The 17698-nt window shown below is 37.5% G+C and overlaps 1 protein-coding gene and 1 long non-coding RNA gene across 8 annotated transcripts; one reads left to right on the top strand and one right to left on the bottom strand.

The window, feature by feature from the left end:
- The first annotated feature begins 203 nt into the window (after positions 1 to 203).
- Positions 204 to 8209, top strand: LOC111270160 (uncharacterized). Of its 4 annotated transcripts, none has more exons than XM_022850229.2 (11): positions 204 to 398; positions 1697 to 1758; positions 2061 to 2143; positions 2634 to 2728; positions 2889 to 2945; positions 3360 to 3425; positions 3989 to 4100; positions 6255 to 6324; positions 6625 to 6726; positions 7217 to 7343; positions 7886 to 8209. In XM_022850229.2, exons 1-11 carry the CDS (start codon positions 342 to 344, stop codon positions 8030 to 8032), a joined length of 978 nt encoding a protein of 325 aa, XP_022705964.2. In that variant the 5' UTR covers positions 204 to 341; the 3' UTR covers positions 8033 to 8209. The 4 variants fall into 4 exon arrangements, with proteins under 4 accessions (XP_022705964.2, XP_086828515.1, XP_086828514.1 ...); XM_086972389.1 differs by having other exon boundaries at positions 7217 to 7308; positions 7886 to 7965; XM_086972388.1 differs by lacking the exon at positions 3360 to 3425.
- Positions 6795 to 17484, bottom strand: LOC111270165 (uncharacterized). Of its 4 annotated transcripts, none has more exons than XR_015314878.1 (4): positions 14787 to 16287; positions 14392 to 14559; positions 7904 to 7995; positions 6795 to 7094 (listed from the first exon to the last, which is right to left on the bottom strand). It is a non-coding gene; the product is annotated as an uncharacterized LOC111270165 (long non-coding RNA). The 4 variants fall into 4 exon arrangements; XR_002686177.2 differs by lacking the exon at positions 6795 to 7094 and adding an exon at positions 17187 to 17484 and having other exon boundaries at positions 7908 to 7995; positions 14787 to 14953; XR_015314877.1 differs by lacking the exon at positions 6795 to 7094 and having other exon boundaries at positions 7908 to 7995; positions 14787 to 14953; positions 15910 to 16287.
- Positions 17485 to 17698: the final 214 nt, after the last annotated feature.

The following is a 17698-nucleotide window of genomic DNA, read 5'->3' as shown; positions in this document are numbered from 1 at the left end:
GGACAAACTAATTTTATGAAAGCAGTTGATATTTAGTCAGCCTATAATTCATAGTTTTCTACCTTCTGCTTTTGCTGAATTAAGCCTAATTTGATTAATTAAAAATTAATTAAATTCCACAGATGTCCAGATATTTTTTTGTTCAGGCCATCGCATGTATTGTTATCGTATCACGTAGCTTAATCCATTTCTATAGTTAATTCTTACCGATAAACGAATACGGGTGCTCGTCAATAAGCACTCTTCGTTGTACACGTTTGCCCTTGTCCGTTGATATACTTTGTCCAATCTTTGTTTGTACCTAACAATACAGATATACATCTGCAAAGATTCTGTCGGGTATGCAAAGCGCGTGGATAAAAAAGGCCTCAACCTTAACCAAAGCATTCGATGGAGAGGTAAGCCAACGTTGCAAGATTATCACGACAGTGTAGATATATATATATATATAGCTGCTTAAGACATATTAACCCTTGTTACTGTGTCTTGAGCGGATCTCCGGTACATCGGGGTCGTTTTCAGTTTATTTTCTATCCTTGCAAAATGTCATCATTTGCTCGATTATCTACTACGATTATCTGCTTTCAAACTGAATAACATGATTTTCAAGTTATCGATCAGATGTTTCTGTCGTTACCATATTGTTGTAGTTGATCACTTGTTGTTTTTTATTTTGCATTTGATTAAAGTATTAGCTATAGCTGGAGAACTTATTGTTTGTTCTACAAGGCTATAGTTTTCATATGCCCTTCAAAGATAGCCGTTGCAACTGGCAAAAAAAACAAAATCTCCGCCACATGCTGTTTTTCATATTTTTTTCTGGTGTCAAGAAGTTTTTTTTTTTTTTGTCAAGTCCGGATTTTTGCTAGACATGCGATTTGGGTTCAATAAATCCGATATCTAGGCATACCTAACGATTATGCTTCTTCTTTAAAAATGGCCTACGCGACTTCCCGCCGAACAAGTTCTCTCTCCCTCTCTCTCTCTCTCTCTAGGTAAAAAGTGTCATTGTTAGCTTTAATCACTTCTCAGTGTGCTTCGCAGACAAGAGGTTCGTTCCGTGCACTTCTTACTAATTTTGTTTGTGATTTGGAATGAAAAACAAGTGGATGGTGTCGAAGGATTTGCTTTCTGCCATTTGACTACTGGGCCGCTATTAGCACCCGAAGTGAAACTTTATAGTTTGGAAAAATAGCTTATACAATAGCTTTATATCATAGCTCAGCTTCTAGTTGTCCAAAATTTGACTGCATCGTCAAAATATAATATCCAACACTTTGGTGCCTAATTTCTGATAATAAGCAAACAGATAATAAGCTATGGAAAAAAATGTTATTTTCTAGTTACATTTTCTCTTCGCTAATAAATTTCAAATAATTCCTCTTCTATTTTTCCTCAGCTTTGTTACCCCTTAGCTTTATTGGAATTACATTTTTTTGTAGTCTCGTTGCGAACTTTTGTCTTGGACATTGAAAGGGCAAAGCAACAAAAAAGAAAATAAATGAACATTACGTACCAATTTGATATTTCAATGGCTCTGCCCCTATTCTGGACTTACACTATTCTCTCAAGACATGATTTTTCTGTTTTGGCACAAAGATGGGGTGTTTTGCATCAACTGCGTGAAATACATGCACGAGTGGGTAGCTCTGCTGTCATCTGTTCCGTTCTAAATTGATCCTTGTTCGTTTTACAGACATGGTTCTCTATCTTGTTATCCGCAATAGCTCTCGTCGCTTTGGTTCTAATTTACCAAAAGTAAGTCCGCTTATAATTGTTGTTTGCTTTTGATACTGTTTTTATTTGTAGTCACGCAAGCAAATCTATGCTTTCATTGTCAGAATACTAAAGCTGGAACTAGCTTTGCTCTGAGCAAGCTTAAACATGGACTTAAGCTCTAAACGTGAGCCCAATATACGTACAGGGTCTGTTACATGATAAACTTTTGTGTAATTCTTATATAGTCTAGTATATGTTGTAAGTAAATAAATAAATCTATAACTGAAGCAGCATGGCACTAATTTTCAACTGTATATATCATGCATGGACACGTTGCGTAGATATGTTCAAGGCACGACTATTCCATTCGCCCAGCGATTGAGCGCTGAAATTTTCATCGTACTGCAGACGTTTCTTCAAGAATGTAAGCGCGCCATATTTTCAAATTGATGACGAGATCTAGGTAGAGCTACTCAGCAACTTTGTAAACGGATAACAATAATAATAATTATTATTATCTGTGGTGAGCGCATATATTATATGATGCACATCAGTCGTTTAATACAGCTTGATCAGTAGGTTTTCTATTAATATGCTTAAAGTTAGCTAAAGTTATCAAAATACTTAACTTCATCGCTCCGACTAGGCAATTTTTCTTCCTGCTCTTACCGGCGACAACAACAGTTGTTTTTGTTAATACCATAACACGGAGTAAACAACTAAAGATGGTCTTTAACATGAGTAAGAAATAGATCAGGTTATGTTTTAGAAATAACTGCTTCTTCCAAGGCGTATACCATAATACTTGAAGACTTCGAAGAGACAAGTTGTAACTATGTAATCATCTATGTAGTAAACATATCTTCTTTCCCCTTCTTGAATGAAGACACTTATTTATACATTCTATTGTGCAGCAACAAAAAATCGCTTTCAGGCGTACTTCACGAAATTGGTGGGGGGAATTTGGATAACCAGTAGTTTCATCATTTGTCAGCTGTACACCTCGCAGGTGAGCTTCTCTAAGATTCTGGAAACGGACATGAAATCAGACAGTCTTGCCAAAAAAGTCCTTGCGGAGATTGACTGCGGTCTTTAGTTTACTTATAGTCTACTTTGTCTGCCACATAATTAACAACAGAGCTACGCTAACGGCCGGAAATCGATTTCAGGGAAAAGCCACCCTAGCGGTGAAGAGTCCAACATTACGCGTGGATACAATTACTATGGTAAGGATAAATGTTAATTAGGAAATTATTTGTAGGAGAAAAAGATTTGTAAGAGAAAAACACAGAATACAAACTTAATATAGTTTGAGTAAATGGACAATTTAAGCAAACGATAAACATCAGAAGCTACCTATGTTGCTATACCATTTCGTTTAACCTGGATGGAGGGTTTTGGATTAAATAATTATGGGATAACTTGGAATGACTTTATACAGGACTAGGTAACTAAAACTTTTCGCTACCATAAGACACGCGTCGACCTTTTCCTAAAAATAACATAATTATCTCATATTATTTTTATTTATGAAATGGAATGTATCCTAAAAAAAGTACACATGAAACGTTGATTTTATTTTATCTCCTTATAGCATTCACCTATAACGCTTTTGTTGCTCCTTATACGGCCTTTTCTAGCTTAACAAGCTGCCTGAATTAACCATCATTTACCCGAAAAACGCTCCCATCAATGGACTACTTAACGTGAGTGTATTTGGCTCCGTAATTTTTTGTAATATAATTAAAAAAAACATTACAGATATTTAAAATTGCACGTCACAGTTCCTTTATACTCGCATTACTCGCCTGTATAGTAATATTTTGTCATTATTCAACCCATATTCAGTAGATCGCCGATTCGGAGTTGGGGTGTGCCGCACAAGCTTAAACATCCGTTTTAAAAAAATGGATCGACTTAACTTTCAAATCTTAGAGACCTTTATTGGCTTAAGTTTTGTTTCCCGGTAGGTGCAACCTAACGCCTGGGAAACTATGTATGTTATTCTATGCTTAGTATTTCTATGCTAAACTACGCCATTTCTATTCGAAAACCATTATATTCCAACTGTATATTGGAGCTTAACTGACATTTTTCAAATCCTATATATATGTTGTGTCACGCTAAATGAGTAAAGCTTTCTTTGTCTGCACCCCCAGTGGTACCCTGTGATCTGTTTCCTTTCCAAAAAAATATGCGATTTCTGTTGTTAGTTGCAGGTCTGTGTATAAAACAATCAGTTCAACATTTGCATGTACAATTCCCACAGGAGATGACCCATGAACGAGGTGAACCCTTCCGAACTCATATGGAAAAGAATAGCAAGGGTGTCCACATATCGGAAATATATAATACAGAAACACAAGATAACCTCATCCGTGGTGAGTCCTTTTGCAAGGTAAATTTAAGCGCTTGTTATCTAACTTTATCGACACTACGCCAGCTACCTCACATAGTAAGATAACTCCTTAATGCTCTAAGAAAAAATGGTTCTGAGGGCTTATCCTCGCAAGGATCGTAGCCAAGGGGTCCGCAAAAAATAAAATTTGGGTCAGATGACTTAAACACAAGGGCGACTGCATCCTTGCTTTTCTGAGTAAACTTTGGGATATGCGAAGAAGTACCCCGTCATGCTTAATTTTCCACAGTAGAGCACTGGTAAATAGGACAGCGATTGTTATGATTAGTAGAAACACGCTGTTATCGCCAGTTTGAATTTCATGTTTAACAGATAGTTAGCACGCCGTTTCATAGGTCTGTCAAAGAAAGTCGAGCACTATTCACCTCGGCTAAATTTTTTAATGGATCAAGGTCCGTGGTGCTATACCGAAGAGGAGATTTTGAGAATTTGCTCAGATTTGGCCGAAAGCGCTAAAAAATCTATATAACTGTTGTTTTCTCTACACTGGACAATCAGAGTCAACAGCTGTCAGAGCAGCGATTTAAGCCGTCACTTGTCATCCAAGTAACGGATCATGTTGTATACGTAACGCTGATTACTTGACGAGACAATACCATACCATCTACAAGAATTCGATGTTATCAAATGTACGCCACAGAAGAGGTAACTCTATAACACACTGTCTTTCCGTTAAGCAGAGTCATTAAGAACCAGAGTGGAACAATCAGGGTTTCTCTATATAAATCATCTTATAACCAAAGTAACTTTCAGGTTCAGCTAGCTTTTGTCACCTACTGGAAATACTTTTTCGACAATGTATTTTGGGAAGAGCGCCAAAAGCACCAGTAGCAACCGTAAAAGAAAGGCTAAGAGCAACTTTTTGATCGGAAATTAGCTCCAACAGCATAGTGTGGACCCTTAGAATACTTCATTGAAATTATATAACAAAGAATTAGCTTTATCTTGTGGCCTCGCGTTTAGCCAATGTTCCTGAAAAACCTTTCCGGACTGAACATCACTTCTGAAAATATCTTGGTGTTCCAGCTTGGCTACAGGCTACGTTAAAAATTCACAAAAGAGATTCGGTTTATTGAATTTCTGGCTTATAAACGATTGTGTATCCTATTTTTTTTCCCGACTAGGACGATGATAGATGATCTTTGGACCATACTAAACAGGACCAACTAAAATATTGTTTGTTGGTGTCCTGTACACGTCATTATCACCGTTTATGTGCGAATAATAGGTTATCTTGGATCAGCAAACGCCTACGGATGTACTACTAAACGAACCTTTCGGTTGGTATCATGTTAGCCATCGTCCTGCGATGACCTTGGTTGCTGAGTTTCCACGTCAACAATTACACTTTATTCTATATTCAGCCTACATATTCATTTGCCTGACGAAAGTGTTCATACAGTGATAATAATGAATAGAAAAGACAGCTTGGTTCCGGTTTTTACGTCAATCCACTGCTACCTTTGTTTACAAACGAATCCGTATCGAAGTCAGTCGAAAAAAACAACCAGTTTCGAATACACTACGGTTACAGATATAGCATAGCTTTTTCACAGAGTACGTAAAGCAGCATACTCGATCCGTAGTTGTGCGTAACCCCTTCAGTAGTAGCCAACACAGGGCTCGAATTGGTAAAAATTCGTTGTTGTACTGCATTCCGACGTATCTTTAACTGTTTTTTCGTCAAAGTTCAGGGCACGAACACAATGTGAACGTCTTAAATGTGGCGCCTGCGGTTTTAAAATTTTTACTTGGACCTGAAATTCACGTGTCTAGATATACTGAGCTAAGTGCGGTTTTTCGCAGGGCGATACGCAGGACAAAGGTATTTATCAAAGGAACTCTCAAGGCTCACTAAATCCTATACAAATGATGCGTATGAAAAGGACGGGACTAACTAGGGCATTCGCTGTCAGTAGCAATTCGCAGAAGAAACGGCTTGTCTATTTACGACATCATGGAATGGTAACGCAGGAAATACTGGAATAACATGCTTAGATAGCGCGATTGTAGTAAATATCAATAGTCAAAGATAATAATAACGAAATAAAAACCCTAAGCCAAAATGCACCATAAACTATTAGGTAAGTTAATGTTGTGACTTTTTGTTTATTAGGTCAGGCCGTTGTTATAATGGACGTTACAAGCATCAGGAAAAATGTATATAGATGGTGCAAAACAACCAAGTAAGTTTGGAGGTAGCTTACAAACATAAACACGTCCATTAAAAGTCCGCCGATTAATTGATCCCCGAATAGGTGTTTAATTTTAGGCTGCGCACAAATTATTGTTATCAAGTAATTAATGGTTTAATGATTTATAATTCACATAGCCCGACAGTACCTACATGAGCCAATAGCATTTTCGCCAGACATTTTCTCGTAACTTAATATAAACAGTTTGTGATAGCGTAAAAACGCCTTAAACTAACAAATTTCGTGAACTGGTCGTTATAGGCTGAATTAAATTCTCATTATTTGTTGCAGGTATTTCTATTACATCAGCGCTCAGAGTCTCGTAGATACTGTGCCGGTATTTTTAGCATCTAAGAATCTTCCCGAAGGACTTAATGAGGCCTTCGACCGCAAGTTAGTACGTTCATATCTTAAATATTTAAGAATAAACCTTTTATACAGGCTGACGAAATAGCCAGGGCTCTACCTATGGAAAGTGCTATATATTTATATACTCAAACTATTGGCTTTCTTGTGTCATGTTGACCGCAAGTCGGTAAGCCTATTAATTGCATATTAATTGCGGTAATTGCATATTGCTAGATCCTCTCAGCACCTAACAGTGCTTCCGCTAAATACTATTTCCGCTAGTTTTTTTAGGGCATCCTTCCGTTGCACGACTCCATGGAAGACGCTGTTGCTTAAAGCGTTATGAATTTGCTTCCCTTCCTATCGATCTTGAGCGTGATCCATTTTGACGAAAACGGTCCAAAGCACAAATTCTTTGATGAAATCAGTTGGCACACAAAAAAAACACAGTTTATGCGAAATATAAAAAAAAATATTAGCAAATTCTGATCTTTGATGATACTGAGAATACGTTTACTCCTTGCATACTATTCAGGATAGAGTGGCTTTCGGCGATGGATGTACCATTTATGAAATTTCTGGAAATATTTGACGGGAACGATGCATGCATTGCGTCGCGATCACGAGGTCAAAGCGAAACCGTCCAAGCGTTAAGTATTCAGGTTGCACCGAGACGATATTCGCGGCTTATTCAATAGTTTTCTTTCTATCTCACCTTAACATAGTATATAATGAGTGATATTTTTTTCTGTAATAATAGGTTTTAAAAAGCATTTGCCTTAAGCTAAAGAGACTTAATCTAGTACGAAAAATTACTTCATAGAAATTTAAATAGTAAGATCATCGACCCGGCCAACTGGAATAGTTGTTAATACAGTATGTATTATATATGAATGTAGGCTCTTTTTATGTGGAGGATAGCGATTTCGTATAATAAGTAAGAGATTACTATAACGATTACCTATGAGTAGGACCCTTTTTAAGCGCATGAGCGGCTGTTTTCTGTGCAGCGGGTCTGGAATAGAATAGAGGTACCATGTATCTATGAAAGAGAATGAGTAAAACAAATAGTATTTTTACTTGACATAAACAAACATTCCCTGTACCTCTATTTACGTCTTACTGTATTCACAAACTAAGTGGACTTCTGCATCAAATCTCTCAACAATGTGTGTATGTCCTAACACGTGCTATATTTTTTTAGGACATTGAAGTTACGTACTACACATGGCTCTCTGGTGCTGCAGGCGCAGTGGCTCTGTTCCTTCTTGAGCGTATGTACTTTGTCGCTTCTAGATCCTGTGCTGCAAGGAACTGGAACGGATATGCAGTATCGATGAACTTTCATTAATTATATCCGTATATGAAAAGTTGCAACATCCTTAACACACTGTCTCGTAGGTTATTTTACGAAGATGATATGTTCCAACGAGTATCTTTACTGTAAATTATTAAAATTCTTTAATAAAAAAAATAATCTTTAGCAGCTCTATTAACAATAGTAATAAAAATTCCGATAAAAATCGTATCATTCACGCGTGTGTTTTATTAACAATGTACTGTTTATGGTTACGGGACATTTCGTATTGACTTTATGTCGGTTATTTGAACGTGGTAATTCTGAAAGCGTTTGTTGCATTTTTATAAGGTGCATTATGTTTGTTGTTAATAGTATTGGAAAAGTACAAAATTATCGTTAGGGTTGTTCGAACGATTGGTAAATATATTCAAGTTACAAAATAGGATCGACAACGAAATGGCCAACGACTAATTTATTCACTGTTGACGTATTTACTCTAAGTCTCCCGTAAGGAACACCTTCAATTTTGCATGAACTCGGTAATTATATTATTCCAAACTCAGCCCTCAAGATTTTATAATAGGGCCCCTTCTTGCATTCATTTTATTGTTTCGAAAAAAGCGTAGTCTCCCAAGCGGTACATCGAAAAATCTCTAGCCAATATAGCCAATAGCTAATAATGGCAGGATCTCCATTAGAGATACTGACAGCAGACGTTCATGTGTGATCAGATGAAAAGATGACTCGTCAGGCACTTAGTTTGAGTGAAACTAAAAAGTCATGAAAAAAAAATATCATGGAAAAAGCATTGATAAACTTTTCTATTTTGACCCCTGGATACGTCGTTCTTATTAAATTGTTATACAGAATTCTTGACGAGCTACCCACAGTCGATGGAAGACGTGGTGTTTGACGTTTAAGCATGTGAACTTGTAAGAAAAAAGTCAAATCGACCGATGGTGGTAGGTGGGTTTAGTGTTAATTTACACTTTATGGCCAATGACCGTTAGAAGTAAGTTTTATGTAGGTAATTTATAACTATACGTCCGCTACTGCCGTCAGGCACAACTTTTGACGGGTTAGCACTAAACGAAGTGCGTTTACTGGGCCAAGTTTTTAAGTTCTACACGACCCTTACCACTAGATATCTTAGAGATTTATAGACAAACGCGTTGCCGTTGCGCTACCAAAAGACTACATATATCGGCATACATATTATCGGCACATTGCACGTATTTCACACACATATGATTTTTTCGTACGTTAGTTCATTGGATACAAATGATTAACCTTGATAGTGTGAACGTCTAAGCTCAATAATTTGCTCGTATATCGAGTACTAAGATTTTTAATAAAAGTATTCATAACCCACACTTCTGAGTTCGATGATAATCTATACGGTATTATTTACATCGTAAGTTACATACTCTCCACGCGGGACATGCTTGCTCTTTCGAGTCCTGCGTTGATTTGTTTCTGTTTACAAAGATGCACTTTTTGCATTTGAATGCCACAAATTAGCTGGTGATATTGAAATGAGCTAGATCACCTACTTAGCAAAATGCCTTTAGTAATGCGCAGTTGGGAAGCTCACTCGTGTTGAGTGATATGTTGATTTCAAATGCTGTTGGTCGGGTTTCAGAGTGCATATTATTATTATTATCGAGACTTTAATCAACTAAATTAGTGTTAAGTAAGTTAGAAAAAACTTATTATAGATCATCATAAGGAACTTCGGAGGTGTCAGAACTTGAAATAAGATGCTATGCCAATCCGTAAGTTGCTTACGATAGTGAATTCATTTCACTAGTTCAGCTTTGTATATAAACGCTTTGCTCTCTTTTCTCTAATTTTTTGGCGCAGTCGTTTCCTTTGAGTGAAACCGGTTCAGTGATTTTCCAGCAAATATCATTCACACATACTGACCGGTAGCATTGTTATATCATTCACCGCTTAAGGCTAACAGCCGATAGCAATATATCCCACTTTTGCCAAGCGATGCTTAACGCAGTAGAACAGGACTGACAAATTTGAAACATATATTTCTATCTTCTTTGTCAAAGCCGATCGTAGCGATGCACGACGTGGAAATGGTCTCCATGCGCGGATCTATATTTTCATGTTTTTACTCCGGAATCTAGTTCTACTGTACTATTAACGTTTAGTCTATATTTGTCTGTTTGTTTACGAAATTGAGCTTTGGTTTCCCATAGAACCTGGTGGGTGAATTGTCTCTTTTCTCGTTTGGTCTACAACACTTGAGAATTTGTTAATGGGTTAGATTGTAAAGTTGCATGTTTGTTCAAGCTCGACAAAATCATTACTATTAATGATTAAATTTTCAGCGTAATTTTCGATGTTTTACGTTGTTGTGATTCAACGATAAAGTTTTGCCAAAATGACTAAGAGTTAGTAAAATGCACTGTATGAGACGTTTATTTCAGTGGGCTGGTCCTTTTTTAGTAATTTATTCGAGAGCTCTTTGGACAGGGCAAGTGGAAAATTGGGTTTAAAAGAAACTTTCAATGAAAATTGATTATCAAATTGAAAATGAACACCCTTTTGGAGAATCCTTTTTTTTTTTTTTTTTTTTTTTTTATGATAACAAATAATACTAACTTGGTTAATTGGCAGAATGGGTGATAAGATATGAATTGGCTTAGTCCGCTTAGTATTTTTCGGCTAGATGAATGAATACTTTTCTCGTTGAACGTAATGCTAATTTTGAGAAAACGATCTTTTTTTTAGCGGTTCGTTCGACGACTGCTGAAAGATTTGCATTGGAAAGTACTTTCTTTTAGAGCTCTAGAAAATAGGCACAAAATATCAATGCAGAAGTTGGGGCATGGCTTAGTTCAAATTGAGTCAACGTAAATTGCGTCTGACACACTATCAAAATGGCGATTTAAGGAGAGAGGCAAGATCGACCAAATGCACACTTCCGGCCTCAAAATGACCTTAACGGGGTTCATGGAAGTAAATCACAATTTATTCTATTCTTCAAAACAGTTCGAACATTACAAGAGGCATATTTCATATTGAGAGAACATTTTGAATGTTTTTTTTCTGCAATCTACGAATATAAATGTAATCGTTGCTGAAATTATTGAGAACTGATAAGATATACCATTACGGAAGCTAAAGGAGGAATTAATTAAAATGGCGAAACCATATAAGTGCAACAGGGAGTGTTGACAGGGAAAAAACGGGAATAACTAAGAAAATAGATATTTTGAGTCCGGTAAAGCATCAAACTGGCACCGCGCGCACGTGCAAGTAGAGCAGCAGTTGTCTGACTATGTATGTTATTTAAATTAAGATCAGTTTTTTTGTCGCAGTGTGATAATAGATCCAGGGCAATAAAAGAGCGGCATATTTGGGACCAGAGAAATAAGGAGGTGGATAAAGCAAGGTAGCAAGGTGGATTGATCGAATCGGGCAAATAGGACTGTTATAGTAACGAGATAGCTTCAATTAAAATTGATTTCTGGTTGCTGGAAGCGGATGACTCTGCAGTTGCACCAAAATTTGCGCTATATTATGTAAAATACATATTAGAACTAAAAGAAGAGTAAGGACTGTATAGGGCGGAGTAACTGCAATGAAATAATAGTTGATGTATGCGACTCTTTACCTCAGACTAAATGTAATATTAAAGAGTCATAGAAAATTGAAAGAGTTAGATTATTAACCACACAGACGTGAAATGAAAACCGCAGCTTCGCCTACTGTCGTCTAAATCCACTATTTACAATCTTGCGCTGTCAGGAAATTTTCGACCAGATATTGGAAAGCGCGAGTGAAGCCCACAGGTAAATCTAATACATTCTAGACTCATCTCAACATATCTAAACGATCCGTTTGAGTTCTAGATCCCCTATTGTCTAAGTTGACCATTATGCCATACAGCTGCCTTTTGTTCCCCATTTAATATCTAGATCACCTCATGTATTTTGAAGTTTGGCGGGCAAACGCGTCTTCTATAGACGCTTACGTGACACACGTAAGAAAGACCTACTTGCGGAATGTTTTCTGTATTAGAACTATTTGCTATTTAATTTTAGTTTTTCCGACTTCGTGGGAATAGATTCAGTAGTTTTCGAAAAAAAAAACTAGTATATATGCTAAATCATCGAAGCGTCGTAAAATCGTTACCCGTCGCGCGGCTTATAGCCATTCGCAACTATATATTATTACCTTGCATCGCTCTGACTACGTTCGTAGTTCCTATCCAACAAAGGGAACCGTTAAATTAATTTAATGGTCTAAACTAACACTTTATATAACTGAGCAAAATAACCAAAGTGAAAAGAATCGGTGTATAATAAGACACCATACATGAAACCAATTGAATACTGATGACCTAGGAGTCCTAACGGGAAACGCGTACTTAGAAAAGGAGGCGCTTCTTGTTAGCCCTCGAGTGGCGCAGGATATAAAAGCATGTATATATATATATATATATATATATATATTATAAACCATTTTATCGGAATATTTTTTTTTCTAGAATGCTCAAAACGGATTTGCCGAAGAACTATGTTGGCATGTTTTTATGGGTCTTTATGGCCACTCGGAGTCTGCAGAGGCGCTCATAACACCGAAGAAATTTCCAATAGGACAGACAACGGCAAGCGTTCCAGTCTGAGCAGTAACGTCTAGTAAAAATTTAAAAAGGTATGATTTTTTATTTCCTAGCAATAATTGCCAATTTGATTTTTCTCGTCTTGTATATGCATTGAGAATCTAATAGAAAGGCGATGCAATTTACCGCTTTACAAAATACAAATTTTTTTAGATTGACTGATGTGTGATATCGTCTTCAATACGCTATATCTAAGACAACACGATTTCAATGTAACAGAACAGAGAACTTGTTGAATTTTGTTGTTCTTTTTTTTTTTATCTTGTACGTGACAATTAGATGGTCGGACTAGTGTTGCAGATCGTTTGCGTTAAACATAAGGTATTTGTTCCAGTAGGGTTGTTTCCTGTGAAGCTACGAAAGATCGTGACTTCAGTGCTGAGCCAGCCTGTGCAAGGCTGCAAGATATTGTGCTGGAGTTCTCAATATGCAATGTGTTTGTTGATGACTAGAATGTATAAGTAATGTGATTTCTAATTATGCTAAGCAAACAAACAAACAAACAAACTAAATATATAATATCAGGTTTATTTCAAGAGTTTAGAGTTTAAGCGTGTCGCATGAATTCTAACCGGTCGAGTCCAATAGGATAATGAATATCGGTGCTGTGTTTATGTAATGCTGTTCGTAGCTTTTCTGGGAACTTAGGGTTGATAATAAGAGTTCCAACAATCCTTGTGATTCCTATGAACCAGCTGGTTACGACGTCTGCAGAAACGGCTATTAAATTTCTACAAAGAGACAATGACAGGTATCAAGCCTTCATGTTTCGAGCTAGTAGTTCCATCAGCTTCAGGTTTCAGGCCTAAACGTAGTCGAAATGAACTTCTGAGACGTCTTCGGCACTTTGTTTGCGCTGCATTCGATCGCAGATAGCTAATCCTTAAAGGCAGGAAAGTTCATCTTTCTTTAAACATGGCTATGAGGCAGAATTTATTTCTGGCAACTCGAACATATATTCCCGCTAATGGAGGATGGCCAAATGTGATCAAATTGTTTCAATTTGAATATAGGTAATGTCTTTCGATCTTCTAGTCGCCAAAAGACGGTATAGCTATAGCAACAATGTGACTCGGTAGAGGTTGCTGTGGTGCATGAGACTTCATTGCCAATTTGCAAATATACCATTCTTCGATACCATAGATCGAATGGCACGAAAATGAATGCTGTCGCAAAAGAACATCATCACGTACTTTTGAAGTATTCTCTGAATGTAGTCGTCTTGATTGCCGGCAATAATTATACCCTCATTACTCGTTCGCTCCGATCGCGTGTTTGTTTCCTCACGCACACGTAACCCTTATTCACCTCACTCCGTAACTATAGAGTTATCAGTTTGCTAAGGCTCCGTCTAACTAATACCGTCTACGTTGTATAGTCAGCATTGCTATATAGTTACTGGCCATAGCCGGCTGTGTCATTGCTACAGAACTTTTCTGAAATGATTAAGCATTGTCACCGCGGCTCATTCATCAATACCACTGCTTGTACCTAAACAGTCCGGTCGAGCACATTGATTTGTTAGCTTTAAGTCGAACTGTCCCTGCATGACCTAAAATTCTCTAGGCCAAGGTGAAATTAAGGCCATGTTGGTGTTTATTGGGAACGTTTAGGAACGACGAAGGCTGACATGGCACGCCGTACGTTCCGAGCTCCCAACGATCTTGTCTTGCCTTTTGAACGTTCGCCAAAACGTTTGCAACACTTGTAACAATGTGATTCACCACGACCACTGATGTCACACGTTTTGTTCATGTTCACTTACCTGAGCTGTTGAAAGTTTGTTAAGGGCAGCTAATGAAGGGGCCGCCACAAATGCTTACTCGTACACCCGGCGCAGCCGATCCTTGTCGTTCCGACCAAAGCACTCTTTTCAAGCATGCCCACTTACTTAGCCGACGTTTATTATCAAGAGTCCAAAATTATGGATCAACTAAAGATAACGGGCAGTACAGAAAGCAATGCGAAAACGGCAGCCGTTAAACGGTTTGCAGATATAGTCACTTTGTGAGCTACGTTTCAGTTAGGACTGAGGTTTAGTTGTCTGTACAGATAGAATACATGCGAATCGTATATTTGAAGGATCATATAAAGCAATTAAAATTTTGTTCGCTAACACTTCACAGAACTGGTCTTATCTGTAGCCATAGTTTCACGTACGTCACTTGTGGTAGTTGCCATCAAAGACGCCAATAGGAAATAGGGTAGCGGACTGCTAATCGATTCCTTGACTGGACGTCGTGTACAGCCCAAGTTTACTTCGAAGGGGAAACAACAAGGCTTAGGACTGCGAGCATGCACGCAACGTTAACCATGCGAACACGGTTCTGGAAGCATCATATATATGGACAAAAGTAACGAGCAGGCGAGCCTATGTTAGAACAAGGACTGTTTGCTTTAAACGTTATACCTTAAAATAGAGAAAATCACAGTCAGAAGATTCGCAATGTCCTCAGTGGATTGAAATAGGATCGTCCGTTATTTACATTTTATTATGTCACTAGTATGCCAATATAGCCGTCACAATCCGTCCACAAACAAATAATACGATATTTCTCAAATATGGCAAACATGCAGAATTAAAAAATTTACCTATATTCTATATTTAGTATTTTTTTATATACATATATATACGTATATAAAAAATACTCTTGTAAAACCAAGTTACCATATTCACGTAATTGAATTGAAAGTTTCCTAATAGTTGACTTTTTGTACTCCAATCCTTTTAAAAGAACTACCTAATATATTTTAAGTAGGGCTAAGTCGATGGTCACAGAGGTCACCGAGCTGAAATCAGGTAGAAAAGTGAATTGTGGCCTGAAAAGGTTCTGAAATATATATGCTTTGGGTGCTTTCACATCTAAGCTTTCCACTCTATACACATGATAAAAGTCACATCTAAAAGCAATAGAGCAGCGTGTCGAAAATTAAAACAGAGCGTTTTGAAGAGACCCGTAAGGGATAGAGGCCATTGCAGCGAGCTTATCGGATCTTGTGGCTTATAGTTATTTCGTAGTGTTTCTCGACACGCGCATTTTGTTTAACTCAAAACATATAACCTTTGATGTTTATCTTCTGTCCTGAACGCCAAAAATAATCAAAAGCATTTGATTCGATTAAAAGCTATCGAGGCAAGACTAGATACTCATATTGCCTTAAATAGTACTTTTGACACGTTTGCATGTGAATATCATATAGCCTACCAGTTGGAGAGCTATTTTACATCATATCAAACATCTTCACGAAGATTTACCTATACCTAGAACCCTATATGTATTACCTGTATATATTCTCAGTGGATAAGCGAGTAACATATGAAAATTGTCTCTTAAATGACGTTGTTATTTAACAAGATCTTGAGTTTGTGCTCATATTTGACGTTAGATTACGTTATGCACTATATTATCATCGCAGTGGGATCTGTTCGTGAAACTGGGTGCAGCCCAATCGGTAGTCGTATCGAAACACGACCCATAACGGCACGCCAGAAGCTGCCTAATCGCAGACGTCGAGTATCTGTAGATCTATGTCGTTAATGGTATCTACTTTAATTGTTGCAGCTCGATCCATGGTACATTGCCCATACTGATTCCAAGGGCAAAAATAGAATGCATGGCATGTATGGGTCGATGACTGGAAGCCTCGCCACCAAATACGATGTAAGTTAACAGTGTTTAGAGTACAAATAAGGTAACAAATGGGCCATGCCTACCCCACGTGTTTCTGTAGCTACCAAGCGATATGGCGTGATTAACTGAGAATTCACATAACTTTCAAAGATGTATCCTCAGAGAATCGAGACCAAAGCTTTATCGATTTCCAGATGCAAGATGATTTCCGCTTTGGGTGCAAACTACGGAGCGATCCTTCCTGACGGGACAGTCTGTTTTCTCCTTGATTGCGGACAACTTGGAGATAAATCGATTTAAACATGATTTTTGTCTCACTCGAGAAAAGCTTCTATATTTGTGCCTTCAATTTAGGTATAATTCTCCGTTTGATGCTTGCGGTTACCTGTTCCCCTTCCAACACGATCTACATCCTTTACGAATGACCTGCTCGTGGTACGGGATGGTGCAAAGTGTGAGAATGACATGATGGATTATGTAGCTAATCATATAAATTCGATAATATATCCAAATTCCAAAATGGCACTTAGTGAAGACTATGACTCTTCATTTTCACTTACTCATTCATGCTGTTCAAAAATAACGCGTCAGTGTAGTGTATTATTATACTTATGTGTCGTCTATTAGGAAATTATGTTGAGTTCGTGAAATATTAAAGAGAATTATAAAAATGTCGACTAACTCTGTTTCTTGCATCTCATTTTGTTCTCTATGGAGGAGATTGATCTAGCAGCCGAGCCATTCTTTCCTTACTCGTATCTCCACAAACACTTCAACGTCTTTCAGCCAGCAAGACAGAGAGTAATATGCGCTGTTTGTTTACTCGCGACTTACAATTTCCTTCATGTTCCAGTTTCATACCGTAATAAGCAATGTCACTGTTCGATACACATGTCTGTGCTAAACAAACAATGATCGTCTAACTTACCAATTAGAAGAGCAGAATAACATTTTCATTGAAACTACCTCGTCAACAGCTCTCTAGGTGTTGTTGTAGGTATTGACGTTGGAAAATGTTCATCATTTTCATTAAAATTTTGAGTAATCCTGTCAGGCTTTCAATACCGAGGTAGGTAGACCAAAGCTGCCAAAGTAACACGGCGTTAGAGCCATTTTTAAATATTTCCTAAAACTATTTTTCTCACTTTGCAACATACTGAAGGCATATTGATTCTACTGGCTATCTTTGAGAACTCTTGGTCTGTTTGCTGCTTAGGATAGCATTAGTTCTGATATGAAAGGAAGTAACAATCATCATAACGTAACCAATGTCTAACTCATACAAACTGCCCTTCAGGTTACTGCAGACTCTCACTCTTTCCGCTTAAGACTACTTAACTAAGTCTAAATGCTTCTATTTTTTTACATTGAATCATCGTGTGTGCAGGGAAGGACTTGTTGATCTTTTATCGACTAGTGTGTTCTTACGTTGAGCTGTGT

The sequence above is a fragment of the Varroa jacobsoni genome, unplaced genomic scaffold (genome assembly GCF_002532875.2).
Source record: "Varroa jacobsoni isolate VJ856 unplaced genomic scaffold, vjacob_1.0 scaffold_1451, whole genome shotgun sequence".
Taxonomy (NCBI): domain Eukaryota; kingdom Metazoa; phylum Arthropoda; class Arachnida; order Mesostigmata; family Varroidae; genus Varroa; species Varroa jacobsoni.
The sequence above is the reverse complement of the archived record's forward strand: the minus strand, read 5'-3'. Positions and strand labels throughout refer to the sequence as shown.